Below are 20,438 nucleotides of genomic sequence, written 5' to 3' on the forward strand. Positions count from 1 at the left end.
TATCATTCCATACCCCCAGATTTGTGGAATGCTCCTCCTCCTGACACGTGCAGCGACAGAGTTGGCCTTTTTAAAGTTAGGTTTGCAATTTTGTTTGTTTTAGGTGCCTTTTGGCCTCACGCAGTGAGTTTGTTTTATATTTTTTAAGTTTTGTGGATGTCTGTGTGGAGAGGCAGCATGGAGAAGCTAGTGGAGGGCACTAGTCTGGAGGTTAGGGAACCTAGGTTCTGTTTATGTCTGGATTGCTGACCTGCTGTATAATGTTGCTTCACCTCTGTGCCGTTTACACCCTTCTAAATCACAGGAAAACCTGGGGTAAATGAAGTGAGAATCCGCTCTAAAATGTATTATTATGTTACAGTAAAGTCCAATTTACAGTAAATAGGACTAGAAAATGATTACTGCTCATTTCACTTAAACAGCTTTTTGGGGTTATTAATATATTTTGCCACCAAAATTCTGTTTGTCTGTCCACAGTGACTATATGCATTTAAATTCAGCTATTGTTCACTAGTGCAGAGAAAGCTAATGTTTCTTTCTTCTTGCTTGGTCACAAAACATGGTGGTTGTGTTATAGGTTTGGTGGCAGGATGACAAAGAACTATAGAGTCTTTACTGACGTTCTTTACGAAAAAACATGAGCCTGAAAATGATCTGACCTGTAGTCTGAATTTCTTGACCTTCTACTCCCTACTGTATATCAGCACTAAAATGATTGTAAAGATTAAGTACCTCTCTTGTCAAGAGGTGTCTGACCTCCTGTATTCTAGAGATGAGGTGTCCATTTGATACAACTTCAGTGGGGAGGGGCTTTGTCCACACATCTAGTCTGTGTTACATTACAAGAGATGCTCTGAACATATTCAACTTTTAACGTCAATACACAAGTGGTAAGGATAAAAAAAAGAGAAAAAACAAAGTAATTATCTACATTGGACAAGAAATCTGGCTGGAGATATAACAGAACATTAGCAGCAAAGCTGATGATCATGAAGGAGAGAAAGACAATTGAAGAAACTCCTAAATCAATTGTACAATTCCTTACATAGATTCAGGTTAGACTATAATTAGCCAGTGTAATTCCATTCCTACCTGTTCATTTAAATCTGGTTTGTCTTAGAAACAAGGTAAAATTTGTAAAAGGTTACAATAAATTATTTAGTTTGTATTGAACTAATTAATAAATTAACACTTTTTAGGAAACTCAGCACAGTGTATTTAGTGTCCTTGACCTGTTAATCTCAAAATTATTCAAAAATATTTTAAACTGTTTATTCCCTGTGGTTTTCTCCACCTGTGACTGTTTGAGAGAAGTCAGAGGGAAAGATAGTTAAAATGATGTACTTAAGGAGTAAATTACAGATTTATATCTCTTACTTCAATTACTTGGATCTTTTTACCTTTGTATTGCGGGGTATGATATTTAGGCAAACAAGCTTGGATGGGAAGTGAAAAATATATTTTGGAAAGATTTGGGGAATAACAGTATTTTTTTTTAAATTATCAACAAAAAGCACCTGATTCTCCTCTGCATTTTTCCAATGTGAATCAGGAATAATTCCATTAAAGTCAGCACAGTTAACACCAGTGTAAAACTGATTTGAGATCAGAATTGGACATACAATTGCACACACTGAAATTCCTATTTTCGGTCACTATGTGCTACAATCACTATTTTTTTTCTTTTTTTCTGTTATAATATTAACTGACTTTTCAGGCTACATTTTAAAAGGCAGAAAGTTGAGATCTGTGCTCCAAAACTTGGTGCATGAGCACGCCTGCATTTCTTTTGCAAAAGAATGTGTAGCAGGTTTTTCTTAGCCTGTACATATGCACATATATGTGTATACAGATATATATATTTTTTGTAAATGTACTGCAATTTCTTGATCCCTCTTCACAATGCAATCCTTAAAGTCCTTCAGTTATAGCATTCCTGCAAGGTGCCGTGTGCCCTTGGATTCAGGTGAGTCCAGAGCAGTTCTTAGCGCTATTGAGGTATCAGTCCTTTGTTTTTAAATTGTGTGCATCAACCTGACTCTATTGTACCCTAGCATTTCAATATATATTTATTCTTCTTTCCAAGACTGAAGTTTACCTTTGAAATTCTTTGGGTAATCATCTTGTTTCTATCACTTCTTTGTATTGCAACTTTCGTTTTGTTTCATTTTGTAAAAGTATTTTAAAACATTTTGGTTTGATTATTTATTTTTTTCTAAGAAAAAGTAGCCCAAATTCCGCTCTTCTTTGTCCCACAACTACGTACAGATGGTAACCAAGCAGAACCTGGGCCAGAAAGTTTACATATTGTCAGGTTGTAAATGCTAGAACACAATATAAGTGTGGCAGCAGTAACTTTAGTGTTTTGTCAATAAACTATCAGATGAGGAGATTTTGAACCATTAAAAATAAAGCACAACATATTGGCAACACAACATTACAGCCCTGGGGTCCTATCTAAGGACATGTCTACACTGCTGCACATGTAGACATACCCAAGCTAGCTTTAGTCTAGCTAGCATGCGTACCAGTAGCAGTGAAACTGTGGCACCACACGCTAGCCACTCAGGTAAGTACCCAGGGTTCCACGTGAGCTTGGACAGCCCACGTTGAAGCTGGTGCTGCTGTGGCTTAACTGCTCTTGATACTCGCACTAGCTAGATTAAAGATCGCTTGGGTCTGTTGACGTGTGCTGCAGTCACACCTCCGATTGCAGTGTGGATGTAACCTTAGTTACAGCAGCCTCTTGGGTCTCCCCGCTGTGGCACAGTGCTGTGTGCTGCAGTCCTGTTTTGCCCCGCGCTGCCCCTCTCTCTGGCATCTTTACGCTGCTTCTGCCCTTTTGCCCTTTCTAGTGGAGTGGGAGAGGGAGGGATTTGAGGCTTTCCTCCAGAAAGTTCTATTTGTTGTAGTGAAAGTGATAATTGAGCTTCTCTCAGTAGTATAGAGAAACAAGGAAACACCTACAAAAAGATTTGGTTACCTCTGAGTTGTGGGGAAAGGGTGCTAATTGAAAGCCATTTAAAACTTATTATTTAAATAGTATTTAAAACTATTTTTGGCAAGTATTTTGGAGAGGCAGTTTGGTCTGCAGATAGGGCACTCAACTCAAACTAAGGAGATGTGGGTGCCACTGGCTCTGCCACTGACCTGGTGCATGCCTCTCTTATCCATCCCACCCTCTGCCTGTCTTGTCTATTTAGAATAGGTTTTAAGCTCTTTGTGGCAAGGACGGTTTGTCACTGTGTGTTTTTACAGCACCTGGGGTAATGGGGCCCTGATCTAAGCTGGGGCCTGTACGTACTACTATAATACAAATAATAATTGTTCAGATTGCAAAGTAAGTTTTTGCAGGGAGAGAAATTTCAATGATTATAGTCTGAAATTTGACTTTGTGTTACTATTACAAGTTATGATTAGAAATTATTTTTATTGACAACTATATGCTGTAATAGCCTTAAAAAGTGGTGTGTCCAAGTTGTTACTATTATATTTGAAATTTCAAGGGTTAAACAATTCCATTACAGTGTTTATGTTGTACATATGGGGCCAAACCCTGCTAGTCTTTCAAGTATTCTCTTTGCATGAGTAAATTTTTTTATGCGTTCCCTTTGCATTCATAAAAAAATGAGTAACCCTGCTTTTTAGAATCTTAACTTTTGCACTTCCTGACTGGTGATTTTTCTGGGCTCTGTTTTCTTTTTAGAAAGCAGAAGCTCATTTATGCACTCATTGCTTGCATAGTTGCTTCCCTACATTTGTGCACACGGTTATCTTGACTATGCATATAAATCAAGGATTCCACATGCAAGTGATTCTTCAGACAGCTACAGGGCTATTTGTGTAAGTAATCACAGTAATTAAATCCATAATTGTAGGCATTGAGGCCATCATCAAGTACCATTGCAATGGTCCAAGTTCAACTCATGTCAATTGTAAATTTGGGTGGTTAGCAGGTTGAACCTCCAGCCTTTTGCATGGGGGAATGCATAGTTCCTACTCCCCTACATGGGAATAATCTATAGGGGGAGATGGGAAGCTTTATCATTATCCAATCAATGTTTTTCAAACTTGGTCATGGATTTACTCCTGAGTGTGGACACTTTATCATGCATGCCAGTTTTCAAAGTTACACTACTTCCAAGTTATCTTTGTGTGGCTTAGTACACACTTACCAGGAAATTCAGCGGCAGTCGACGGAAGTTACGCAAGCCACGCAGAGTAGCTTGCGTAACTCCTGGCAACTTCCTAACTTCCCTTTAGTGCGTCGTCTCCACAGCGTGGCACTGACAGAAAATAAGTTACCGTCGACACAGCGCTATGCCTTTCGAGGAGGTGGTTTATTTGAATCGACTTCTGGATCGATTGAGCGGGTCTTCACTGCCGCTCAATCGACCCGGATAGATCAATTTGACGGCGGCGAATTTACTGCTGTCAGTGTGTATATATCCTGTAAAAGTGTGTGACCATTTTTAAAAATAGGGAATGTAATTTTTTCATCCATGTAGATCACAAAAATGGCAAAAGATACATTTCTCAAACTTAAAAAAAAGTCACTTTTTGTAGAGACTAAGAATGGAAAATTTTCACCCAAAAATGAATGTTTCAGAAAGTTAGGAAAATATGGAAACAAGGTTTGTAATGGAAATTATTTTGTAATCATCATTGTATGGGTTGTTGTTATAATACATAGTTATATCTATTTAACTACATGCAGCTTATAGATAATGTGATAATTTCTACTGCTTAAAAAGGGTTGGAGATTTAAACTATTGTATTATATATAGCTGGCCCAGTAGCAATTGCACTGATGTGTTGTAGAGCCATTTTCAGGAATTAATCAGGGATTCCCACGCCAGTCGGCTGGTAGAAGCTAAGTGTGTCCCACAGGAATAAATCTGACAGTAACGTCTAAGCTGGGAAAATGACTTGAGCAAGAAAATATCCCTAGCTTTGAGACAAAGGAAAACAAAAAGAAAGAGCAAGTGCTGGCATTGCTAATACTAATAAAGGTGTTGTCATTGTACATGAATACTATATTAAAGCCACATTCTGCAGCAGTTTGTCTATAATGCTATCTCTTTCAAAACATTTAAAATATTAAAATACGCAATGGGAAATGCTTGATTAGTTTGGAACCTCAGAGCAGAGTAAATCTTAATCTTGTACAGTCTGTATCGGACCTTTACTGAATTAGAGAACAGTGTTTATACTCTGTTCAACACACTTTGGTTCAACACAAACCAAACCCTGTTAGAAATTGGTTAGCTGTTTAAATCATTTTGACAGTGGCTTCCAGTCTCCGTTCGGATATGTCTGCATTGCATCTGCGAGCGAGCTTCCCGGCCTAGATCCACCTGTGTGTGTTAGCGGGGCTCGTGCTAGCATGCTAAAAATAGCCATGTAGTTGTTGTGGCTCAGCTAGGGTTCGAGCGCTCAAAGCCTACAGGGACAGGGAAGCCTGAGATACAACATTAAAGCAACACCTACATGGCTACTTTTAATTTGCCTTGTAGAGAATAGGGCCTAATTCCCTTAGATTCTTTTGAAAATCCCAGGTTCTGACTTTTCCCTCCAGTCAGCTGACTGGTCAGCTTTAGAAATATAATGGAAGTAAACTGTCTCAAGATGTTATATTGAAAATACCACAAGAGCCCGGAATCCTTTTGCTATTCTTAACATTGGACAGATTGGAATACATGCTCTGCTTTCATTGTACCCATCGTGACTTGTCTACACTTACAGCAGCGTGTAGAGTAGAGGAACTACACATGCCGCAGTGAAATCAGACCTGTCACTGCGGTGTGTGGCTACCAGTGGCCTTTCTCAGTGCCGGAGCCTTTCACTGCGGTGAGAAGAGGCTCCAGCAGCAGAGAAGCAACAGGCAACTACACTGCTACAAATAGAGGTGTAAACATGAGAAGCACTGCTTGGACATGTAGAGAGCCGTGTAGGGTACATTACACTAGAGTTCAGGAGTGTAGGGCACTCAGCTCTACTCTTCTCACCTAAGCTGTCACTCACCGTCCACTGCTGTTTGTACCCATACTGACTGGGTGTGCACTGCCTGTACTCTGCACACCACTGTAAGTGGAGTTGTACCTTTAGAATCCATGTTAGGGGAATGCAGTTTATAATAAGGATAGTTTAACTAATTGTAACAAAATATTAAATTGTGAAAGTAACGAGAAGATAATGAATAGATCTTGAGATCAGAGAAATCTGTTAAGATTTGTTTCAAATACGTTAACTGTGTTTTGATTACACTGAAGGCTGAAAAGTACTTTACCCAAAATGCCAATAAACAGGCTTCATAATTCTGCAATCAATTTTATATGAGACTAAGGTATTCGGTGCTTGTTAGCGTTGAATATGGAAAGAATTTTCAGGAATGTATCAGCTGTTGGAGAAAGATAGTTTATTAAAAATAATCCTGGATCTGATGATCAAAAGAAAACCCTTATTCTTCAATCTTAAATTCACCTAGGGTATTATTTGTAAACAATTGCTTGTTTGGCTCCAAACAATTGTTTGGCTCCTGGTGCCAGTTGGGCACACTAGTTGGATCTTCTGACAGTGCGCTACTGCTGTTCTCTCAACTCTCCCCAGCTAGCAATCTTTAAATACCACTCACTTTTCTCTGCATCAGACAAAGTGCATGTGTCACACTTTAAAAAATACACTTGTATTGTCAGCCTGGTGGCTTAGTGCTTGTGCTCTGGGGCTGCTATTTCATTCAATCAGAGAAGTTTAGAGATGGAAAAGATCCATTAGGTCATTGAGGCCATCTCCTGGTCACTGTGGGGTGTTTCTTACTGTACTTTTTCTCATGTTTTGTCTCATTTTATATATTCTTTGTGATGGGCTCACACCATGTCCATGTCCTTTGGGGAAGATATTTCATAGATTAATACTATATATCTCACTGTCAGGAAGCTTTCTCTGACAGTCACCTGAAATTTTCTACTCTTTGCTTACTTGTGCGCCAAGTATGTGGCCACCAATTAGCAGACTTGATAATCACTACTTCTGGTGATTGGGGATTGGCGAAATGAACAAAGAAGGAAGGAATTAATAAGCGCTATTTGAATGATGTTTCATTGTGGTCATGTGGTAGGAAGCATAGTGCCCACTTCTGAACAAAAAGACAACTTTTTGCTACTTGATGTGGCAGCCGGCAAATCAATCTAACTAATATTGTTGCTTGAACATAGTGGGGCAAATCCGGTTCTGGTGTAACTCCACTGAGATCAGTGAAGTTACTCTAAGGATGACTTTGTCCCATTGAATCTGTATCAGTCTAATCTTTGCTTGCACTATGAATATGTTTTATGTTAAAGGGAGTGATATGAGGTAACTTATTTTAGATACAGCTGACAAAAATATGCAACGGAATGACCGGATGAGATTAAATGAGTTTGTTTTCTATATTGCATCTACCTTTTCATTTTTGTTTCAGACTTTATTATTTAAACAGTGGCAGAAAATGAAAAGGAGTTCCTGTCCCAAGAAGCTTACAGTTTAAAGTTTACCTTTCATAGCATTTGCACTTTCACAAAATTATAGTAGTGTATCTTTTTCTCTCTCTCATATGTTCTAGGCCTTAACCAGAGAGTTACAGCGTAATGTTCAGGAGATGAGAATGCGAATCAGACGTGCTAAAAGAATACAAGAAGAGAAAGAAAGCAATAAGTATCTTTCCAAAGAGTCTGTCCACCGAGCCCAGTCCTTGGCAGCATCTATCCTTAATATTTCAAAGACTGATCTAGCAGAGATGCTAGATACAGAAGATGATGAGGTAAGCTATTTTAAGGACTATTTTAGGATAAAGGGCATATCCTGAGCTGGTGTTAATTAGTGCAGCTCCATGTGAAAATCAATGGAGCTACTACAGTTTTCATCAACTGAGGATGTGGCCCAGCATTTTATTTATTTATTATAACTACTGCAGTAGCACCCAAGAACTCCCAGTCATGGATCAAGACCTCACTGCATTAGACACTGACAAAGAGATAACATAAAGACAGTGCCTTCCTTAGAGAGTTCACAATCTAAGATATAGACAAAATGTAAGAGGTGAATAAAGGGACAAATAGAAGGAGCAAGGTTATAGTGCAGACAGTTGTGAATGCATAAATTAAAAAAATAAATTTACTGATTTTAACATGGGGATGTGGAGATTTTAATTATTTCAAAATCCTTGGTAATTTCCATTTTTTGTGAGGAAATTTGATAATGTCACATACAACTTTCATTTTGTAGGTGGACTTCAGTACTAATGAAGCAATTTGGAATGCATCATGTCATACCAAAATCAGTTTACTTGTGCATGTTTTCTCTAATTTTAGTAACTGTTAAAGTTATGCTATTAAACGGTGTTTTCTGCTAAAGGGCCTGTTGCTTTTCTTTCTTGAGCCTATCATAGTTATATGACAGAATATTTGATCTGATATCGTCTAAGTGCTCGGTAATAAATATGTTATATTAGTTGATCAAGCTGAAATAAAGCTAAATAGTGAGTAAAAAAGATGTAAACGAGCAGTTCCCAACCTGTGGTCTGCGGTCTGTGTGTGTGCTATTAGTTGGAAAATGTTGACTAGTAGTGATAATACATTCACATTGTCACAACAGACTGTTAGCTTTCTTAGCACTTCACATTGCAGAAGCTACAAAGGGTGTGTTCCACACTTTTAAAGCAATTGCACTCTGTGTGTGTGTGTGTGTGCATTACACAAATACATTATAGGTCTGATTTCTTTCTCGCTTAAGACCTATTTTACACCTCTATAGGTTCATTGATTTCAATGAATTTACTCCTATCAGTGTAACTGAGATCAGAATCAGGTCCTATATTCTGATATAATGTGTATTGTAAGTGTTTGTGTATAACACACACACACACACAAAGAAATGTAAATGTACAATTGATATACTTGCACTGTATGTATACGTCACATGCATGTTTTATTTTATTAATCAATGTATAGATCCAAAATTTCCAAAGTGACTTCTTCAATTGCATTTGTAAAATTTGCACATATATTCATTCATACACACAAGTGTATTTTCATGTGCAAAGAGGAACTGGGCATGCAGTTATCCAGTTGCATGTGCAAATATAGGTTGTGTAAATGCAATGGAAGCCCTCAAAGATTTGCAGATCCAGTTTAGAACAGCCAGTTCTCAAAATATTGTCCCCATTTACACACGCAATTGCTCAATTGGTGTGCAAAAATGCACTTATGGTTGTCTGTTACTGTCCTGTATCTTCTGTGAATATAATAGTAGCAAAATACTATGTAATTCATATTTATTCTGTTTTTAGCAAACAGAAAGGGCTAAAATGGAAGTTGAAAAGGATAAGGAATGGCTGTGCTACATACAGAAACTTCTTGAAGGACAGGTAATAAATTGTATTTATCTATTTAGTGAATATAACTTTATTCATTTAATGAATTATAACTTTCTAATCTAACTAATTATATAGCTTTAATAGTAATCATTCATACAGTGCAACGTAATTATTTTCTAATGTTTCTTTTCTACTTCTCTTTAACTACGAGGTATTGCATGAGACAGAGGAGAAGTTAACACCATATTTGTACTAGCTAACTTAACAGATGAAAAGAATCTGGGGAAAACCAGCACACATCTTCACAAATGTATTAATTAAATTATTGAGTCAATCTGTATGCTTGGTAGAGTGAAAAGGATCCATTCTTTCATACCTCTTAGGAAAAAGAGATTTTTTATTATGTGCCTTTAAAGTCAGTAGTTGATATGGACACCTGAGGAGTTCATGGGTTTCAGTGACCTTTTACTATGGACCTGTTTCCAGTCAATTCATGTTTTCCTCACAGCCAGACAGCTGTTTATTACCGTGTCTTCCCGCATTCTCTACAATATTTTCTACTGAGACCTCGAGCAGCTTGTTAGTGGGAAGTAAATATTGATTTGGCATCCTGTCAATGCAGAAAGAATGAAAAAATTTCCACCAGAGGCCCCTCAAACATTTTCCTATCGACATTTTCTGGGCAGAGTGGAAGGCTGCATAGAGGATGACAAGGCTGAGACTAGTTGAAATCCCTGAGGGTCCTCTGAGACTGCCGCTGTGACCTGTGTGGTACTTTTTCTTCTCTTTCAAGTCTTTTTTTTTAATACACACACAGTCTGCTGGGATACTCCCCTCTTGTAAGTGATCAAGGGCAGTTTATTGGCAGGTGAGAGCCCTGCTTTTCTAGTCATAGTCAGTTGTTGTTTGGACATCACTGACAACATCCACTGGATCTTAAAACTTTTTCATTATACTTTAGTTATCTTCTGATTGTGTGTAGCTAATATCTGAAATAAAATAATGTTTAATTTATTAAGTTAAATCTATATGCAATAATGTGGGTGCATAAGCTGTATATCTCATTTCTAATAAGAAAAATAGATAATTTAAAATATTTTGAAAGCCATTTCTGAGCCTAGTCATTACTAGACAGCAAATAATAATTAATGCAAAAAAAAAAATATTTCAGTGTCAAGATTAAATCCCGTAATCTGCTATTAAAATGGTGATTGCTTTTCTTCATTCATTATCTTAAGATACTGCCCCGAAAGCTGCTTAATTGCTGCAGCAGAGGAGATTGAAATACCCATTAAATTGCATCGGTCTTGCCACAAGCAGTGCAGCTTTGTCAACGTCATTTAAATCGTTTTAGTGCTATATGCAAAACAGAAACAAAAGCATGATCGCTCTTCGTCTACATTCCTTAAGATTTAAGAAATTTTAAACATAAACTTTAATAAATCATAGGAATAAATGATGTGCATGGTTCATACTGGGGACAGTTTAGACATCTGCAGAATAAGAATCATGCTCTAGTCTATATTCTTTCTTAATTCAGATCTGATTTTTTCCTTTGCACCATCATAAAGATCATAGAGGTAAACTAAATACAAGATTTAGGGTCTTATCTTCACCACCACCACAAGCAGAGGGGATGAAAAACCAGAGCATCGAGTGTGAGGAGCGTGTTGTCTTTGTGACCACGTACCTCTTTCTATGATCTCACAGAAGCCCAATTCTTAAGGCTCCAAAGGTACTAGGAACATCAGTTAGGGAAGGAGCAGGGGTTGGTTGCTTTCAGCAGGATCACTTTTCTTGTCTCTAACTCATGGAAATTTAGTGAGTACGTTACTGGTGATCATCATTAACTTACCTGTTCCCCTCTCTGTGCTATGAGCAACCTTGCTCCCTTTCCCTGGCAGGGATTCTAGGGGTATGGGAGACCCCTGGTAGCCATTGGAGATAGGAGAAGTTTTGCTAAGAGCCTGGTGGAAACGAAGGAATTGGCTGGTTTGGGGTCAGTATTTGCTTCCTCTTCTGTGTGGGGTATTAAATCATGCCTCCAATAGATGGATGTGATGAAAACTACAAATGGAAGCTCCTGGACTTTCCTGGTCCTACATGGGAGTAGCCCATGGAGGAGGATATGGCCCTTTAAAATTTTCAAGTCAGGTTTTGTGCATTGGTGGATATTGTGTTTCCTTTTAATACATGTTTCTAAAAATGCTGATCTGAAATGCTAAAACTAACAGTGAAAAAATGGGAATTTTTTGTCAGGACTCTAATCAGAATAAAATGTAGACTTTGCACAGTGATATACATTTATATTCTATGTACACAAACACATCTGCGATATGGCATCTCAGGCTTCCTTTCTGCACTTATTGTGAGAAAATGTCCTGAAGAAAATTGCATCAGATCACTGCAGTTTGATATAGTGTCTTTTTGTGCCATTGAGCCAGGACTCTGGAACATAATTGCCCAGCAGTATTGATTTAATTGCCTAGGTTTATTTGTGGACTCCTAATTATTGACTGGAGGTAAATTTAATGGAGAAACCTTTATGAACATTGGGAAACTGCTGCTGTTGCTGTTATACATAATGAACTGCATCATATCCCTTTAGATCATTTTTCAAGCTAATTTTATTCCACTGTGACAGTACGATAACATTTAAAATGTCATAGACATTTTATTTTTATTACTGACATATGCTGTTTTACTGCTGCATTAGAAATTTTGGGGGAGACTGGCGGAAGCACTAGTTGCTTTTAATGTCATTTTATAGATTCCCCTAGAGTGTAATCATAAACTACTATAGCACAACTCTGTTTTATTCTTCATCTACACTTCTATTTTCTGCACTGTTATGACCTGAAAGGGTTTGTATTTATGCTGGCTTTAGAAAAGTATTACTATTGCTATGATTAATAAGTATACTACAGTAGTGCCCAGAGACACTGGTCAGAATCCAGGTCTTACTGTACTAGCTATTGTACAAGCACATGTGAAGAACTGCCCCTGTGCAATCTAAATAGAGAAATTTACTTTTCAAAATATTATTCAAATAAGAATTGTATTATTTAAGGAAATGGCTAAGTTGGGAATGCTGTTGTAATATTTATAAACACACATTGTCTAAAGCTACATTTTGACTGGCCAGTTAGGTCCTTTTGATGACATTTGTATTCATGCACCATCTCCCCATGGATGGAACCTCATCACTGAAAAATTAAGAACAAGCACCCTAAAATCCCTACCTCTTGTATGTAAAATAGAATGGACTGAAGGTCAATGGGTTTCTGCAACATAAGGGGAAGGGGGTTGTATGTGAAGAGGCTTCATAGGCATTCACACCCCTGTCTGGAGACTTCTGAAAGGGTATGCATAGCAAGTGGGGTGTGAGAGAGGCAGAGCTGAGGGAATCCACCAGGGCACATAACGTCAATCCGGTAGGGCACATAACAACCAGTATAAACTATTCCCGCTATTAGGCATGTCTATAGTGGCCGTGTGGCATGGAAGGAAGATTCTTTCCCGACTTCTCTCCTCACTTCCCTAGTGCCTGTGCCAGCTATTTGAGCCAGGCACGGGATACTAGATTTGTCTCTTATATATCCATAAAAAACCCACAGTTTTTGGAAACCTTATTTATCCAGATTTAATATCTGGTCTTCATTTCAGGTAAAGTTTTCCTGTCCCACACAAAGACTTCATTCATCCTGATGGACAATAGTAATATTACCTCTGAACAATCAGTTTATAATTTTGTATATGAAGGAAGCACATTGGCCTCATTCCAGATTGATCCTTCAAGCCTTCAAGGGAGATTTTTTACAAGGTACAGGTAGTCTGCCAAAATCTTTCAAACCTTGGAGCCTTGACTTAGCTGGTCCTTTGTTAGAATCACAGTTGTGCCTCATTTCCCCTCCCTCCTTGTGTGCCTCTGAGGTAATCATACCCAAAGCACCAAGAGGTCCATAATAAAATCTCCCCTCCTGGGGGCTTCTGTATTAATGTGCAAACTGTATTCCAATGGCTGTAACATACAGGAAAACTCTATCACCTCTACGTCTGGTCCTCAGGTTTCTACAGTCCTCTCACTAGGATCTATGGATAATCTTTCTCCTTGTATCAGGACTTGCAACTGTCCTTCCATCCTTTAGCTACAAGGTTTCTCCATAAACTTCCCCCAGCAGGGCATGCAGCTAGTCCTTGGCCCTCTCACTGACTTCTGACCATAGACCCACTCATTTCTCATCTAGGAATGTAGCCTAACAGCCATAGTTGTTCCATTTCAGATTTCCCAGTGGGTCAACTCTTTGCCTTCCCAAGCTCTCTTCCCGGCAACAGAAACTGTCTTTTATGTTCTCCCTCTTCTCCAGCAGGCCTTGCTGTCAGCGTAGTCACATGATCAGTCATATGAAACACCACACCCCATGCTACCACTGTCACCATCCATCTTCTGTTTTTTCCGCAGAGACTACAGCTTCAAGAATCCTGTCCTTAAAAAAGCTGAGCCTCTGTAACAGATATGATGGGCTGCACCTGCACTTAGAGCTAATACTCTGTGTTACATAACATAAACACCATTAACATCAAGGCTGGGTCATCAAGTCTAGCATCCAAGTTTGCATTGTCCTTGAAATAATTTAATAGGAACTCTGTTGTCTACATTGGTAGTTTGGAATACTTATAAATGCATGATTTTAAGGGATGAGCAGTAATTAATAATGCATTACATTGCATAAAATGGACTGAATAAAGGGAGCAAATGTTCCAACCTGTGCCAGTAGTGGACAACAGATATACAGATGGGAAATTGAGAGTCACATGAGCCTTCACAAAACAGTGTAGCCAAGGAACAGTAATAGAGTGATGCATTTTTAGATGACGAGCTACTGAGTTTTTACAACTAATTCATTTCAGTTGAAATGAAAAACACTGAAGGTTAGCATCTGCTGAAATTAGCAGCTTCAGATGCAGTTTCAGCCTGCTCCTCTCAAGTTTCAGTTCAGTTGATTTTACAATTTACCTACTTCAAGATGAAGCTGCTCTGAAGTGAAAAAAAAATATATTTACATTAAAAAAAAAAAAAAGCTTTTACTGCACTACTCACCACTATGGGCAGATTAAATGTATTTGTAATCACTCTTGTGTGTACTCCAAAAATATTAACTATGCATTAAACAACTTAATTTTTGTATTAATTTGTAAATCACTGTCAAGCAGAATAACACAGTCTGTGGTGTAGATGTTTTCGGTAATTGACACACAGTGAACTGGGATGTCATTCCTCATTAGAATAATAACACCACCACCACTTTGCATTTATAACTTTTTGCATCTAAAGATTTCAGAGAACTTTCAAAACACAAATGACTAAAGCTTCATAACACCCCATGAGGCAGAGACATTATTATCCCAGTTTTACAGATGAGGGATGTAAAAGACAGGTATCATCTTGCCCAAGGTCATAGTGAATCTGTCAGGGAGCTGAGAATAGAACCCAGAACTCCAGATTCCCGGGTTTGTGCTTTAGCTACTAGACTATGCTCCCTCCCGGTGCATTATATACCCAAGATGACTAGCTATCTTGTTAACATCTGCACAGACCATTCCCACTTCAGCTTTATAGCTTTTCTAATACAACAGTGAAAAGTCGAAAATTTAGGCAATACAATAAGTTTTAAAACATGTAAAGCTAGGTTGCTGTTGCTTTCTCTGATTTTCTGAATTCATACAACTCTATCAAATTTTACTTCCCCTATATGCTATTATAAATTAGTTTCTGGTGTCTAATATTATTACCAGTTGACTTTCAGAAAACTGGTTGTGTCCCAGATTATTGGGAGCCACTTAAATGAAAGCACACGCATTAAAATACATAACTGTCAGCTGTACTGAACATGTCTAGGCATCTTAGGTGTGTACATGGTGCTAACTAAATTTGCACAGCCTTGCCCCAGGCTTTGGATTGGTTTAAAATCTGGGATAGATTCTTTAGATTGGATTCTTCGTCAATTGTACTCAAATCCTGAACAGGAAGGCAAATATCCCAGTATATTTACAAAGCCATCTATAAAAGTAAATCTGTCAGGCTTCTATTAAAGATGAAAACTGCATCCAGTGATGGGTATGTGCCTAGAAAGAGAATCAGATAAAATGTAAATTGCTCTTCATTTAAGTGAATAATTTAGTTAGAAAGACTTCTTTAAAGATCACTTTGCTGTGACATATATAACTGCAAAAAGTAGTGAACAGCAAGTTCAATATAGAATGGTATGGACCTGACACAGCGGTGAGAGAATACATTCATCTAACGCACTTCAATAGGAAAAAATATAAAATGACTCAAAAATGAATGTGGTGAAGCTAGTAAAAAAAGAACTTATGGGAGACTTTGAAGTAGTGATAGGCTGCTCCTGAAAAAATATAAGTTAGCAATGAAGAAGAGCAATTACAGAGTGAACATCATCTTTGTTCAGTAATTTTCCAGCACAGTAGAAGGTAACTGTAACAGAATGGCCTGTCTCTTTAAGTGCCTGAGAGTCTGGGACCAGCCAGCCCTGTCTGATTATCAGACCCAACTGAGTAGGGTCAAGTGACCCCTATAAGGGCTGAGAGACCTCCCTGGGAGGGAGCTGCAAGAGGGTGATGGGCTCCTGAAGCAGTGGGATTGAAGGGAAGGATGTGGCTTCTGTTCAGCGCTGAGAGGGACAAGTGGAAAAAGCCTCTAAGAGCCCACGGTAGAGGAACTGCTTTGTTTAGATGTTTTGCCTAAGTTTTATGTTTGAAGAATGAAACGGTGCCCTGGAAGAAGGGCCTGAAGTACTCTGGGCATGACAGTGAGTCTTTCCTGGGCTGGGGAGACAGTCCTGCAGATTACAGAATCCTCCAATGGATCAGAGATGAGATTGTGCATTTATAATGCCGGTACAGGCTGTGATCAGTGGTTTGATCCTCACACAATGGTGGTGTAGCAGTGTAGTAGTCCCTGAAGCGCTCAAGAGAATGCTGGACTAGCTCAGCAATCGCACACTACAGACCATGGGGATATAGACAGAGAGCTGGAGGTCATGTGCTAGCCCTGTGCACATCCCGTTCTGACTCGGAGGAGGAGTAAACACCGTGGCAGCTTGCCCTATAAACGCAGAGTGACTGTTGGGCAGGACATGGTACTTGGCCTGCACTACTCCACTCTCCCCTTCTTGCACAGCGCCCATGGGTAGAGTCAGGATTTTACCCTCTCTCGTTTTATACAGATCATTTCTTGCAATATTTTAATTATAAAAAGTAAATAAAAATAGCCCTACCATTACTCAGCTTGTCTGATGTCCTCTTACACTCGTTTTAGCCCCTTTTCTATAGGAAATGTTAGCTACCTTTTTGTATAGGAAATGTGCAATACGTATATCTGGCATGAATAATATCAATCCAGATTAGTCTTTAAAGCCCAGCAGACATGATGGGAAGAGAGGAGGATATTGAAATGAAAAAAATTAATTCAGAACAGAGGTAACGTACGATCAAACAAGAGACATGGAGTATGGAATGATGAAAACACTGGGATGGTTATCTTGAGTTGAGCCCTGAACACCAGGGAGAACTGATTTCTCCACTCAACTAGAAGGTGTTTACACCGTAAACCTATTTACATCTATATACAATGCTATGATTATTTGGCTTGATTCACCCCTGATAACATGGTTGGGGGCAAATTACCCTTCCTTCTTCTGGTACTGGCTGCAACCGCTGTTCTTCCATTGGGATTCACCTCCCTGTGAAAGAACATCCTGGGACATCCTCTACTAACAAAGGCTTTCCAGAGGATGTACTGAAGCAATGCAACCTGTGAGCCTCCCTCCCCACCAGCACTGCTCACTTTTGGGGGCAGTGGGTAACTAAGTGGAGCTATGGTTGGTGTTACTTTGTGCTACCTCCTGATGGACTTTCCACCACCCTGCACTCAAACACTTGGATTATGCTGGCAGAGGAATCTACTCAGGGCTGAATCTACATCATTTTGTACAGTATGGTACATTTTGAAAACATCCAAACTATAGGTAATAAAATCTAGCATATGTAAAGTCTTAAAGACATAATAAAGGACAATACACAAGTTGTTTTCCTTTAAAAAGCTGAGTTTGTAAGTAGATACAAGAGTAGATACAATCTAACTTTTCTGTAAAATGTGTAAACTCCACGTTTTGTAAAATTCCCATTATGTTTAAAGTAGCAGACTACTCTGCAACATCCTGATCAATGGAGATTTTTTTCTGCATTTATTCACAAGAGTTTCACTATACAACTCTTAAGGCATTTAGCAGCAGCATAGGGAGCTGTATTGATAGTTCTGTCTCACTCTCTTGAGACTAGTGAACATACAGTACTACTTCTATTTATATGTGCCCTAGAGATGACTGTAACCTCATATTGATCAACTGATTGAAGATAAATGACAGAGCTGCTAGTGTTGTAGATTACATCATTAACATGGTCAGTAAACCATGAATTGTTCAATAAGGCGTTTATCTTTTTTCATTTTACTCTGCTCTTTTATCATTTTTATGATAAAGAACAAAGTTACACACACTAACCAGGAAGATCAGTTTTAAAAGATCAGATGTGTGCAAGTGGGTGCTAGTTGTCAGAAATAAGTGAAATGTAATGGTTTAAAGATATTTAGTATATGTTTTTCAGCTGAAGAAAATATAGAGTTCAGTAATCATTTTTCTTCTTATGTTACTCTTTCAGTTTCCTTTCGCTTCATATTTAATGGATGCAGTACTGGAAAAACTAAATGAGAAGAAGAAACTTGTAGAAGAGTATAGTTCTCTTATGAAGCAAAGCGTATGATATTGTTGTGAACTATGTTTGGAAAAGGTTTTTTACAGAGTGACTGGAAAATGTGTGGTACTCCTGACATCTTTCCCCTGCATAGAGAAAACTATCAATAGTCAAGTTCGATACAAAAGGAAGAAGACTCTGCAAACTAATTAATTGGTGAACAAGTGGAATTAATTACATTCCCATTTAAAAGAGGAAGAGTGTAGATTTGATTGCTGAACACTAAAATTGCCATAAATCAATACAAACTTAAAAATGATTTTCCTTCAAGTACATTAGTAAAGAAAGCCAATGCAAGGCTTGAGGAGATGAGACGTCATTGATGTGAACAATAAGCCATAAGAACTGTACAAATCAGTAAGAGCACTGCATATGCATAAAATAGCCAAGCAATTGTGAGGTGTATTGTTCAAAACACTTCAGCTGAGATGGAGTTTTGTGTCCAAATCCATTGAATTTCAGTGGGACTTGGGCATCTTATTCCTTTTAGACTCCGTTGCAAATCCCATTCTCTATTATCTACTCTGCATAAAGTGGTATGCATTTCTTGAATGGGTTTGTTTTATGTAAAAATTAACAATCACAATATCAAACATTATGAACATGAAGAATGGAAACTTATTCAGTAGCCTCCGAGACCGTGGGGCAAACTGTATTTCTGTTTTCTGACTGGGAGTGTATTGAGAGTGCAATCTATTTAATTGTAGTTAAGAAATATTTCCCCAAAATAAAAATGATTTCCAGTGTTTTTTTATGAGCAGCCTCTGACGTGTTCTGTGTGCAGAATTTTGCTCATATACTGTAAAAAGCGATTGCCTATGTCCTGCACACAGTTCTTCCTGCTGCTGTACAGTATCCCACATGTGTGCAGGGCAAGCCAGGAGTGCAGCTCTGTAGCTGAGCTATGTGCAATGAGTTGGTTTTAGCCTATTTCTTAGGAGACAGATGTTCACATTACAAAACCCCCAAACCACAAGTCTCTAATTAACACCCTTGCTGTCAGACTCAAGGATTGAATGGACATGGAGACTGCTACCCTCTTGTCTCTAGAGGAGGACAAGTTGAGGTACATTGTTGAGGCAGTGCAGAGAATTTGCAGTGCTATTGTCTGTGTTGCATCTGTCTGTGAATAAATAAGTCTTTATCTGTGGATCTGACTATTTGGTACTTTTTACAAGCATAACATTCACTACTAAACATGGTTTATAAAAGTTATATATCTACTACTTGGTTAGATGACTTCTGAGGACTAGATTCATGGACTTCAAGAGCCAGTTTTAAAAAAATGGGAAGCTGCCTTTCACCTACAAAAATAATGAATGCATGGGTGTGCCAACATTGCTGAATCTTGAGCCTCCTCAGTACAAGACATTTAAACTTCCTGCAAATACCAGAAGCAGTTCAGATTTGTCCAGGGAGTTCTGGGGCTTGGCCACAGTCCTTTATCCACACATCCAATTTTTCCGATTATTGGCAGTGGAAACAGAGTGACAGTTCAGCTTTCCTGCCTTATCCATTACAGTCCCAGCTCTGTCACAACTGCTTCCAGATGCAGCCCTGCACTCTGCTTGAGAAAAGGCCTCAGAGTCTGGAGAGCTTGTTGGGGCCCCTTCATTCCCTGCATTTGCTGAAACTCCTCAGGAGACACCTTGGTGAGAGTGTGGCAGTTCTTCTTCGAGTGCTTGCTCATGTCCATTCCATTGTAGGTGTGTGTGCGCCCTCGTGCACAGTTACCGGAACTTTTTTCCCTTTAGCAGACCCCATAAGGCTGGCTCTGGCGCCCCTTGGAGCCCCGCGCACATGCTGCGGTTTATGAGGTGCTGCCGGCCTTACGCCCCCTCAGTTCCTTCTTTCTGCCTGTGACTGTTGCTGGAACTGCCTTGGCTTGCAATCGCAAGTGCTCATTCCCTTTTGTTCTGACCCTAATTGTTTGTTTTGTTTAACTTAGTTAGGTAGATTAGGCTTTAAGTGTTCTTAATAGTGTAGTTAGTCAGTTTAGGATAGTCCAGACTGGGACTTTGCTGGGAGTGGGGCATGCCCCTGTCACCGGGCTTCAAGCCATGTGCCTCATGTGGGAAGGCCTTTCCATTGAGTGACCCTCTGATAGTTGCCTAAAGTGCTTGGGGGAAGCTCACCGCAGGGACAAGTGTAAGATTTGTAAGGCATTCAGGCCCCAGACTCAAAAGGACAGAGAGATCCATTTGAAAGCCTTTCTAATGGAGGCGGCACTCCAACCGGCCTCCGAACCAACCCA

At 38.9% G+C, this 20,438-nt stretch overlaps 1 protein-coding gene across 1 annotated transcript in view; it reads left to right on the forward strand.

Annotated features, from left to right (window-relative positions):
• CNTLN (centlein) overlaps nucleotides 1-19,334 on the forward strand; it is a 282,434-nt gene extending 263,100 nt beyond the window's left edge. Inside the window, exons 24-26 of the mRNA XM_067553128.1 lie at nucleotides 7,601-7,798; nucleotides 9,326-9,403; nucleotides 18,092-19,334. Of these exons, the coding sequence (XP_067409229.1) occupies nucleotides 7,601-7,798; nucleotides 9,326-9,403; nucleotides 18,092-18,193 (378 nt within the window). The 3' untranslated portion in view covers nucleotides 18,194-19,334. The remainder of the gene's footprint in view (nucleotides 1-7,600; nucleotides 7,799-9,325; nucleotides 9,404-18,091) is intronic.
• The last annotated feature ends 1,104 nt before the right edge of the window (nucleotides 19,335-20,438 follow it).

The sequence above is a fragment of the Emydura macquarii genome, unplaced genomic scaffold (assembly GCF_026122565.2).
Source record: "Emydura macquarii macquarii isolate MOO-44397 ecotype Brisbane River unplaced genomic scaffold, CSIRO-AGI_Emac_v2 contig_1451, whole genome shotgun sequence".
Classification (NCBI taxonomy): domain Eukaryota; kingdom Metazoa; phylum Chordata; order Testudines; family Chelidae; genus Emydura; species Emydura macquarii.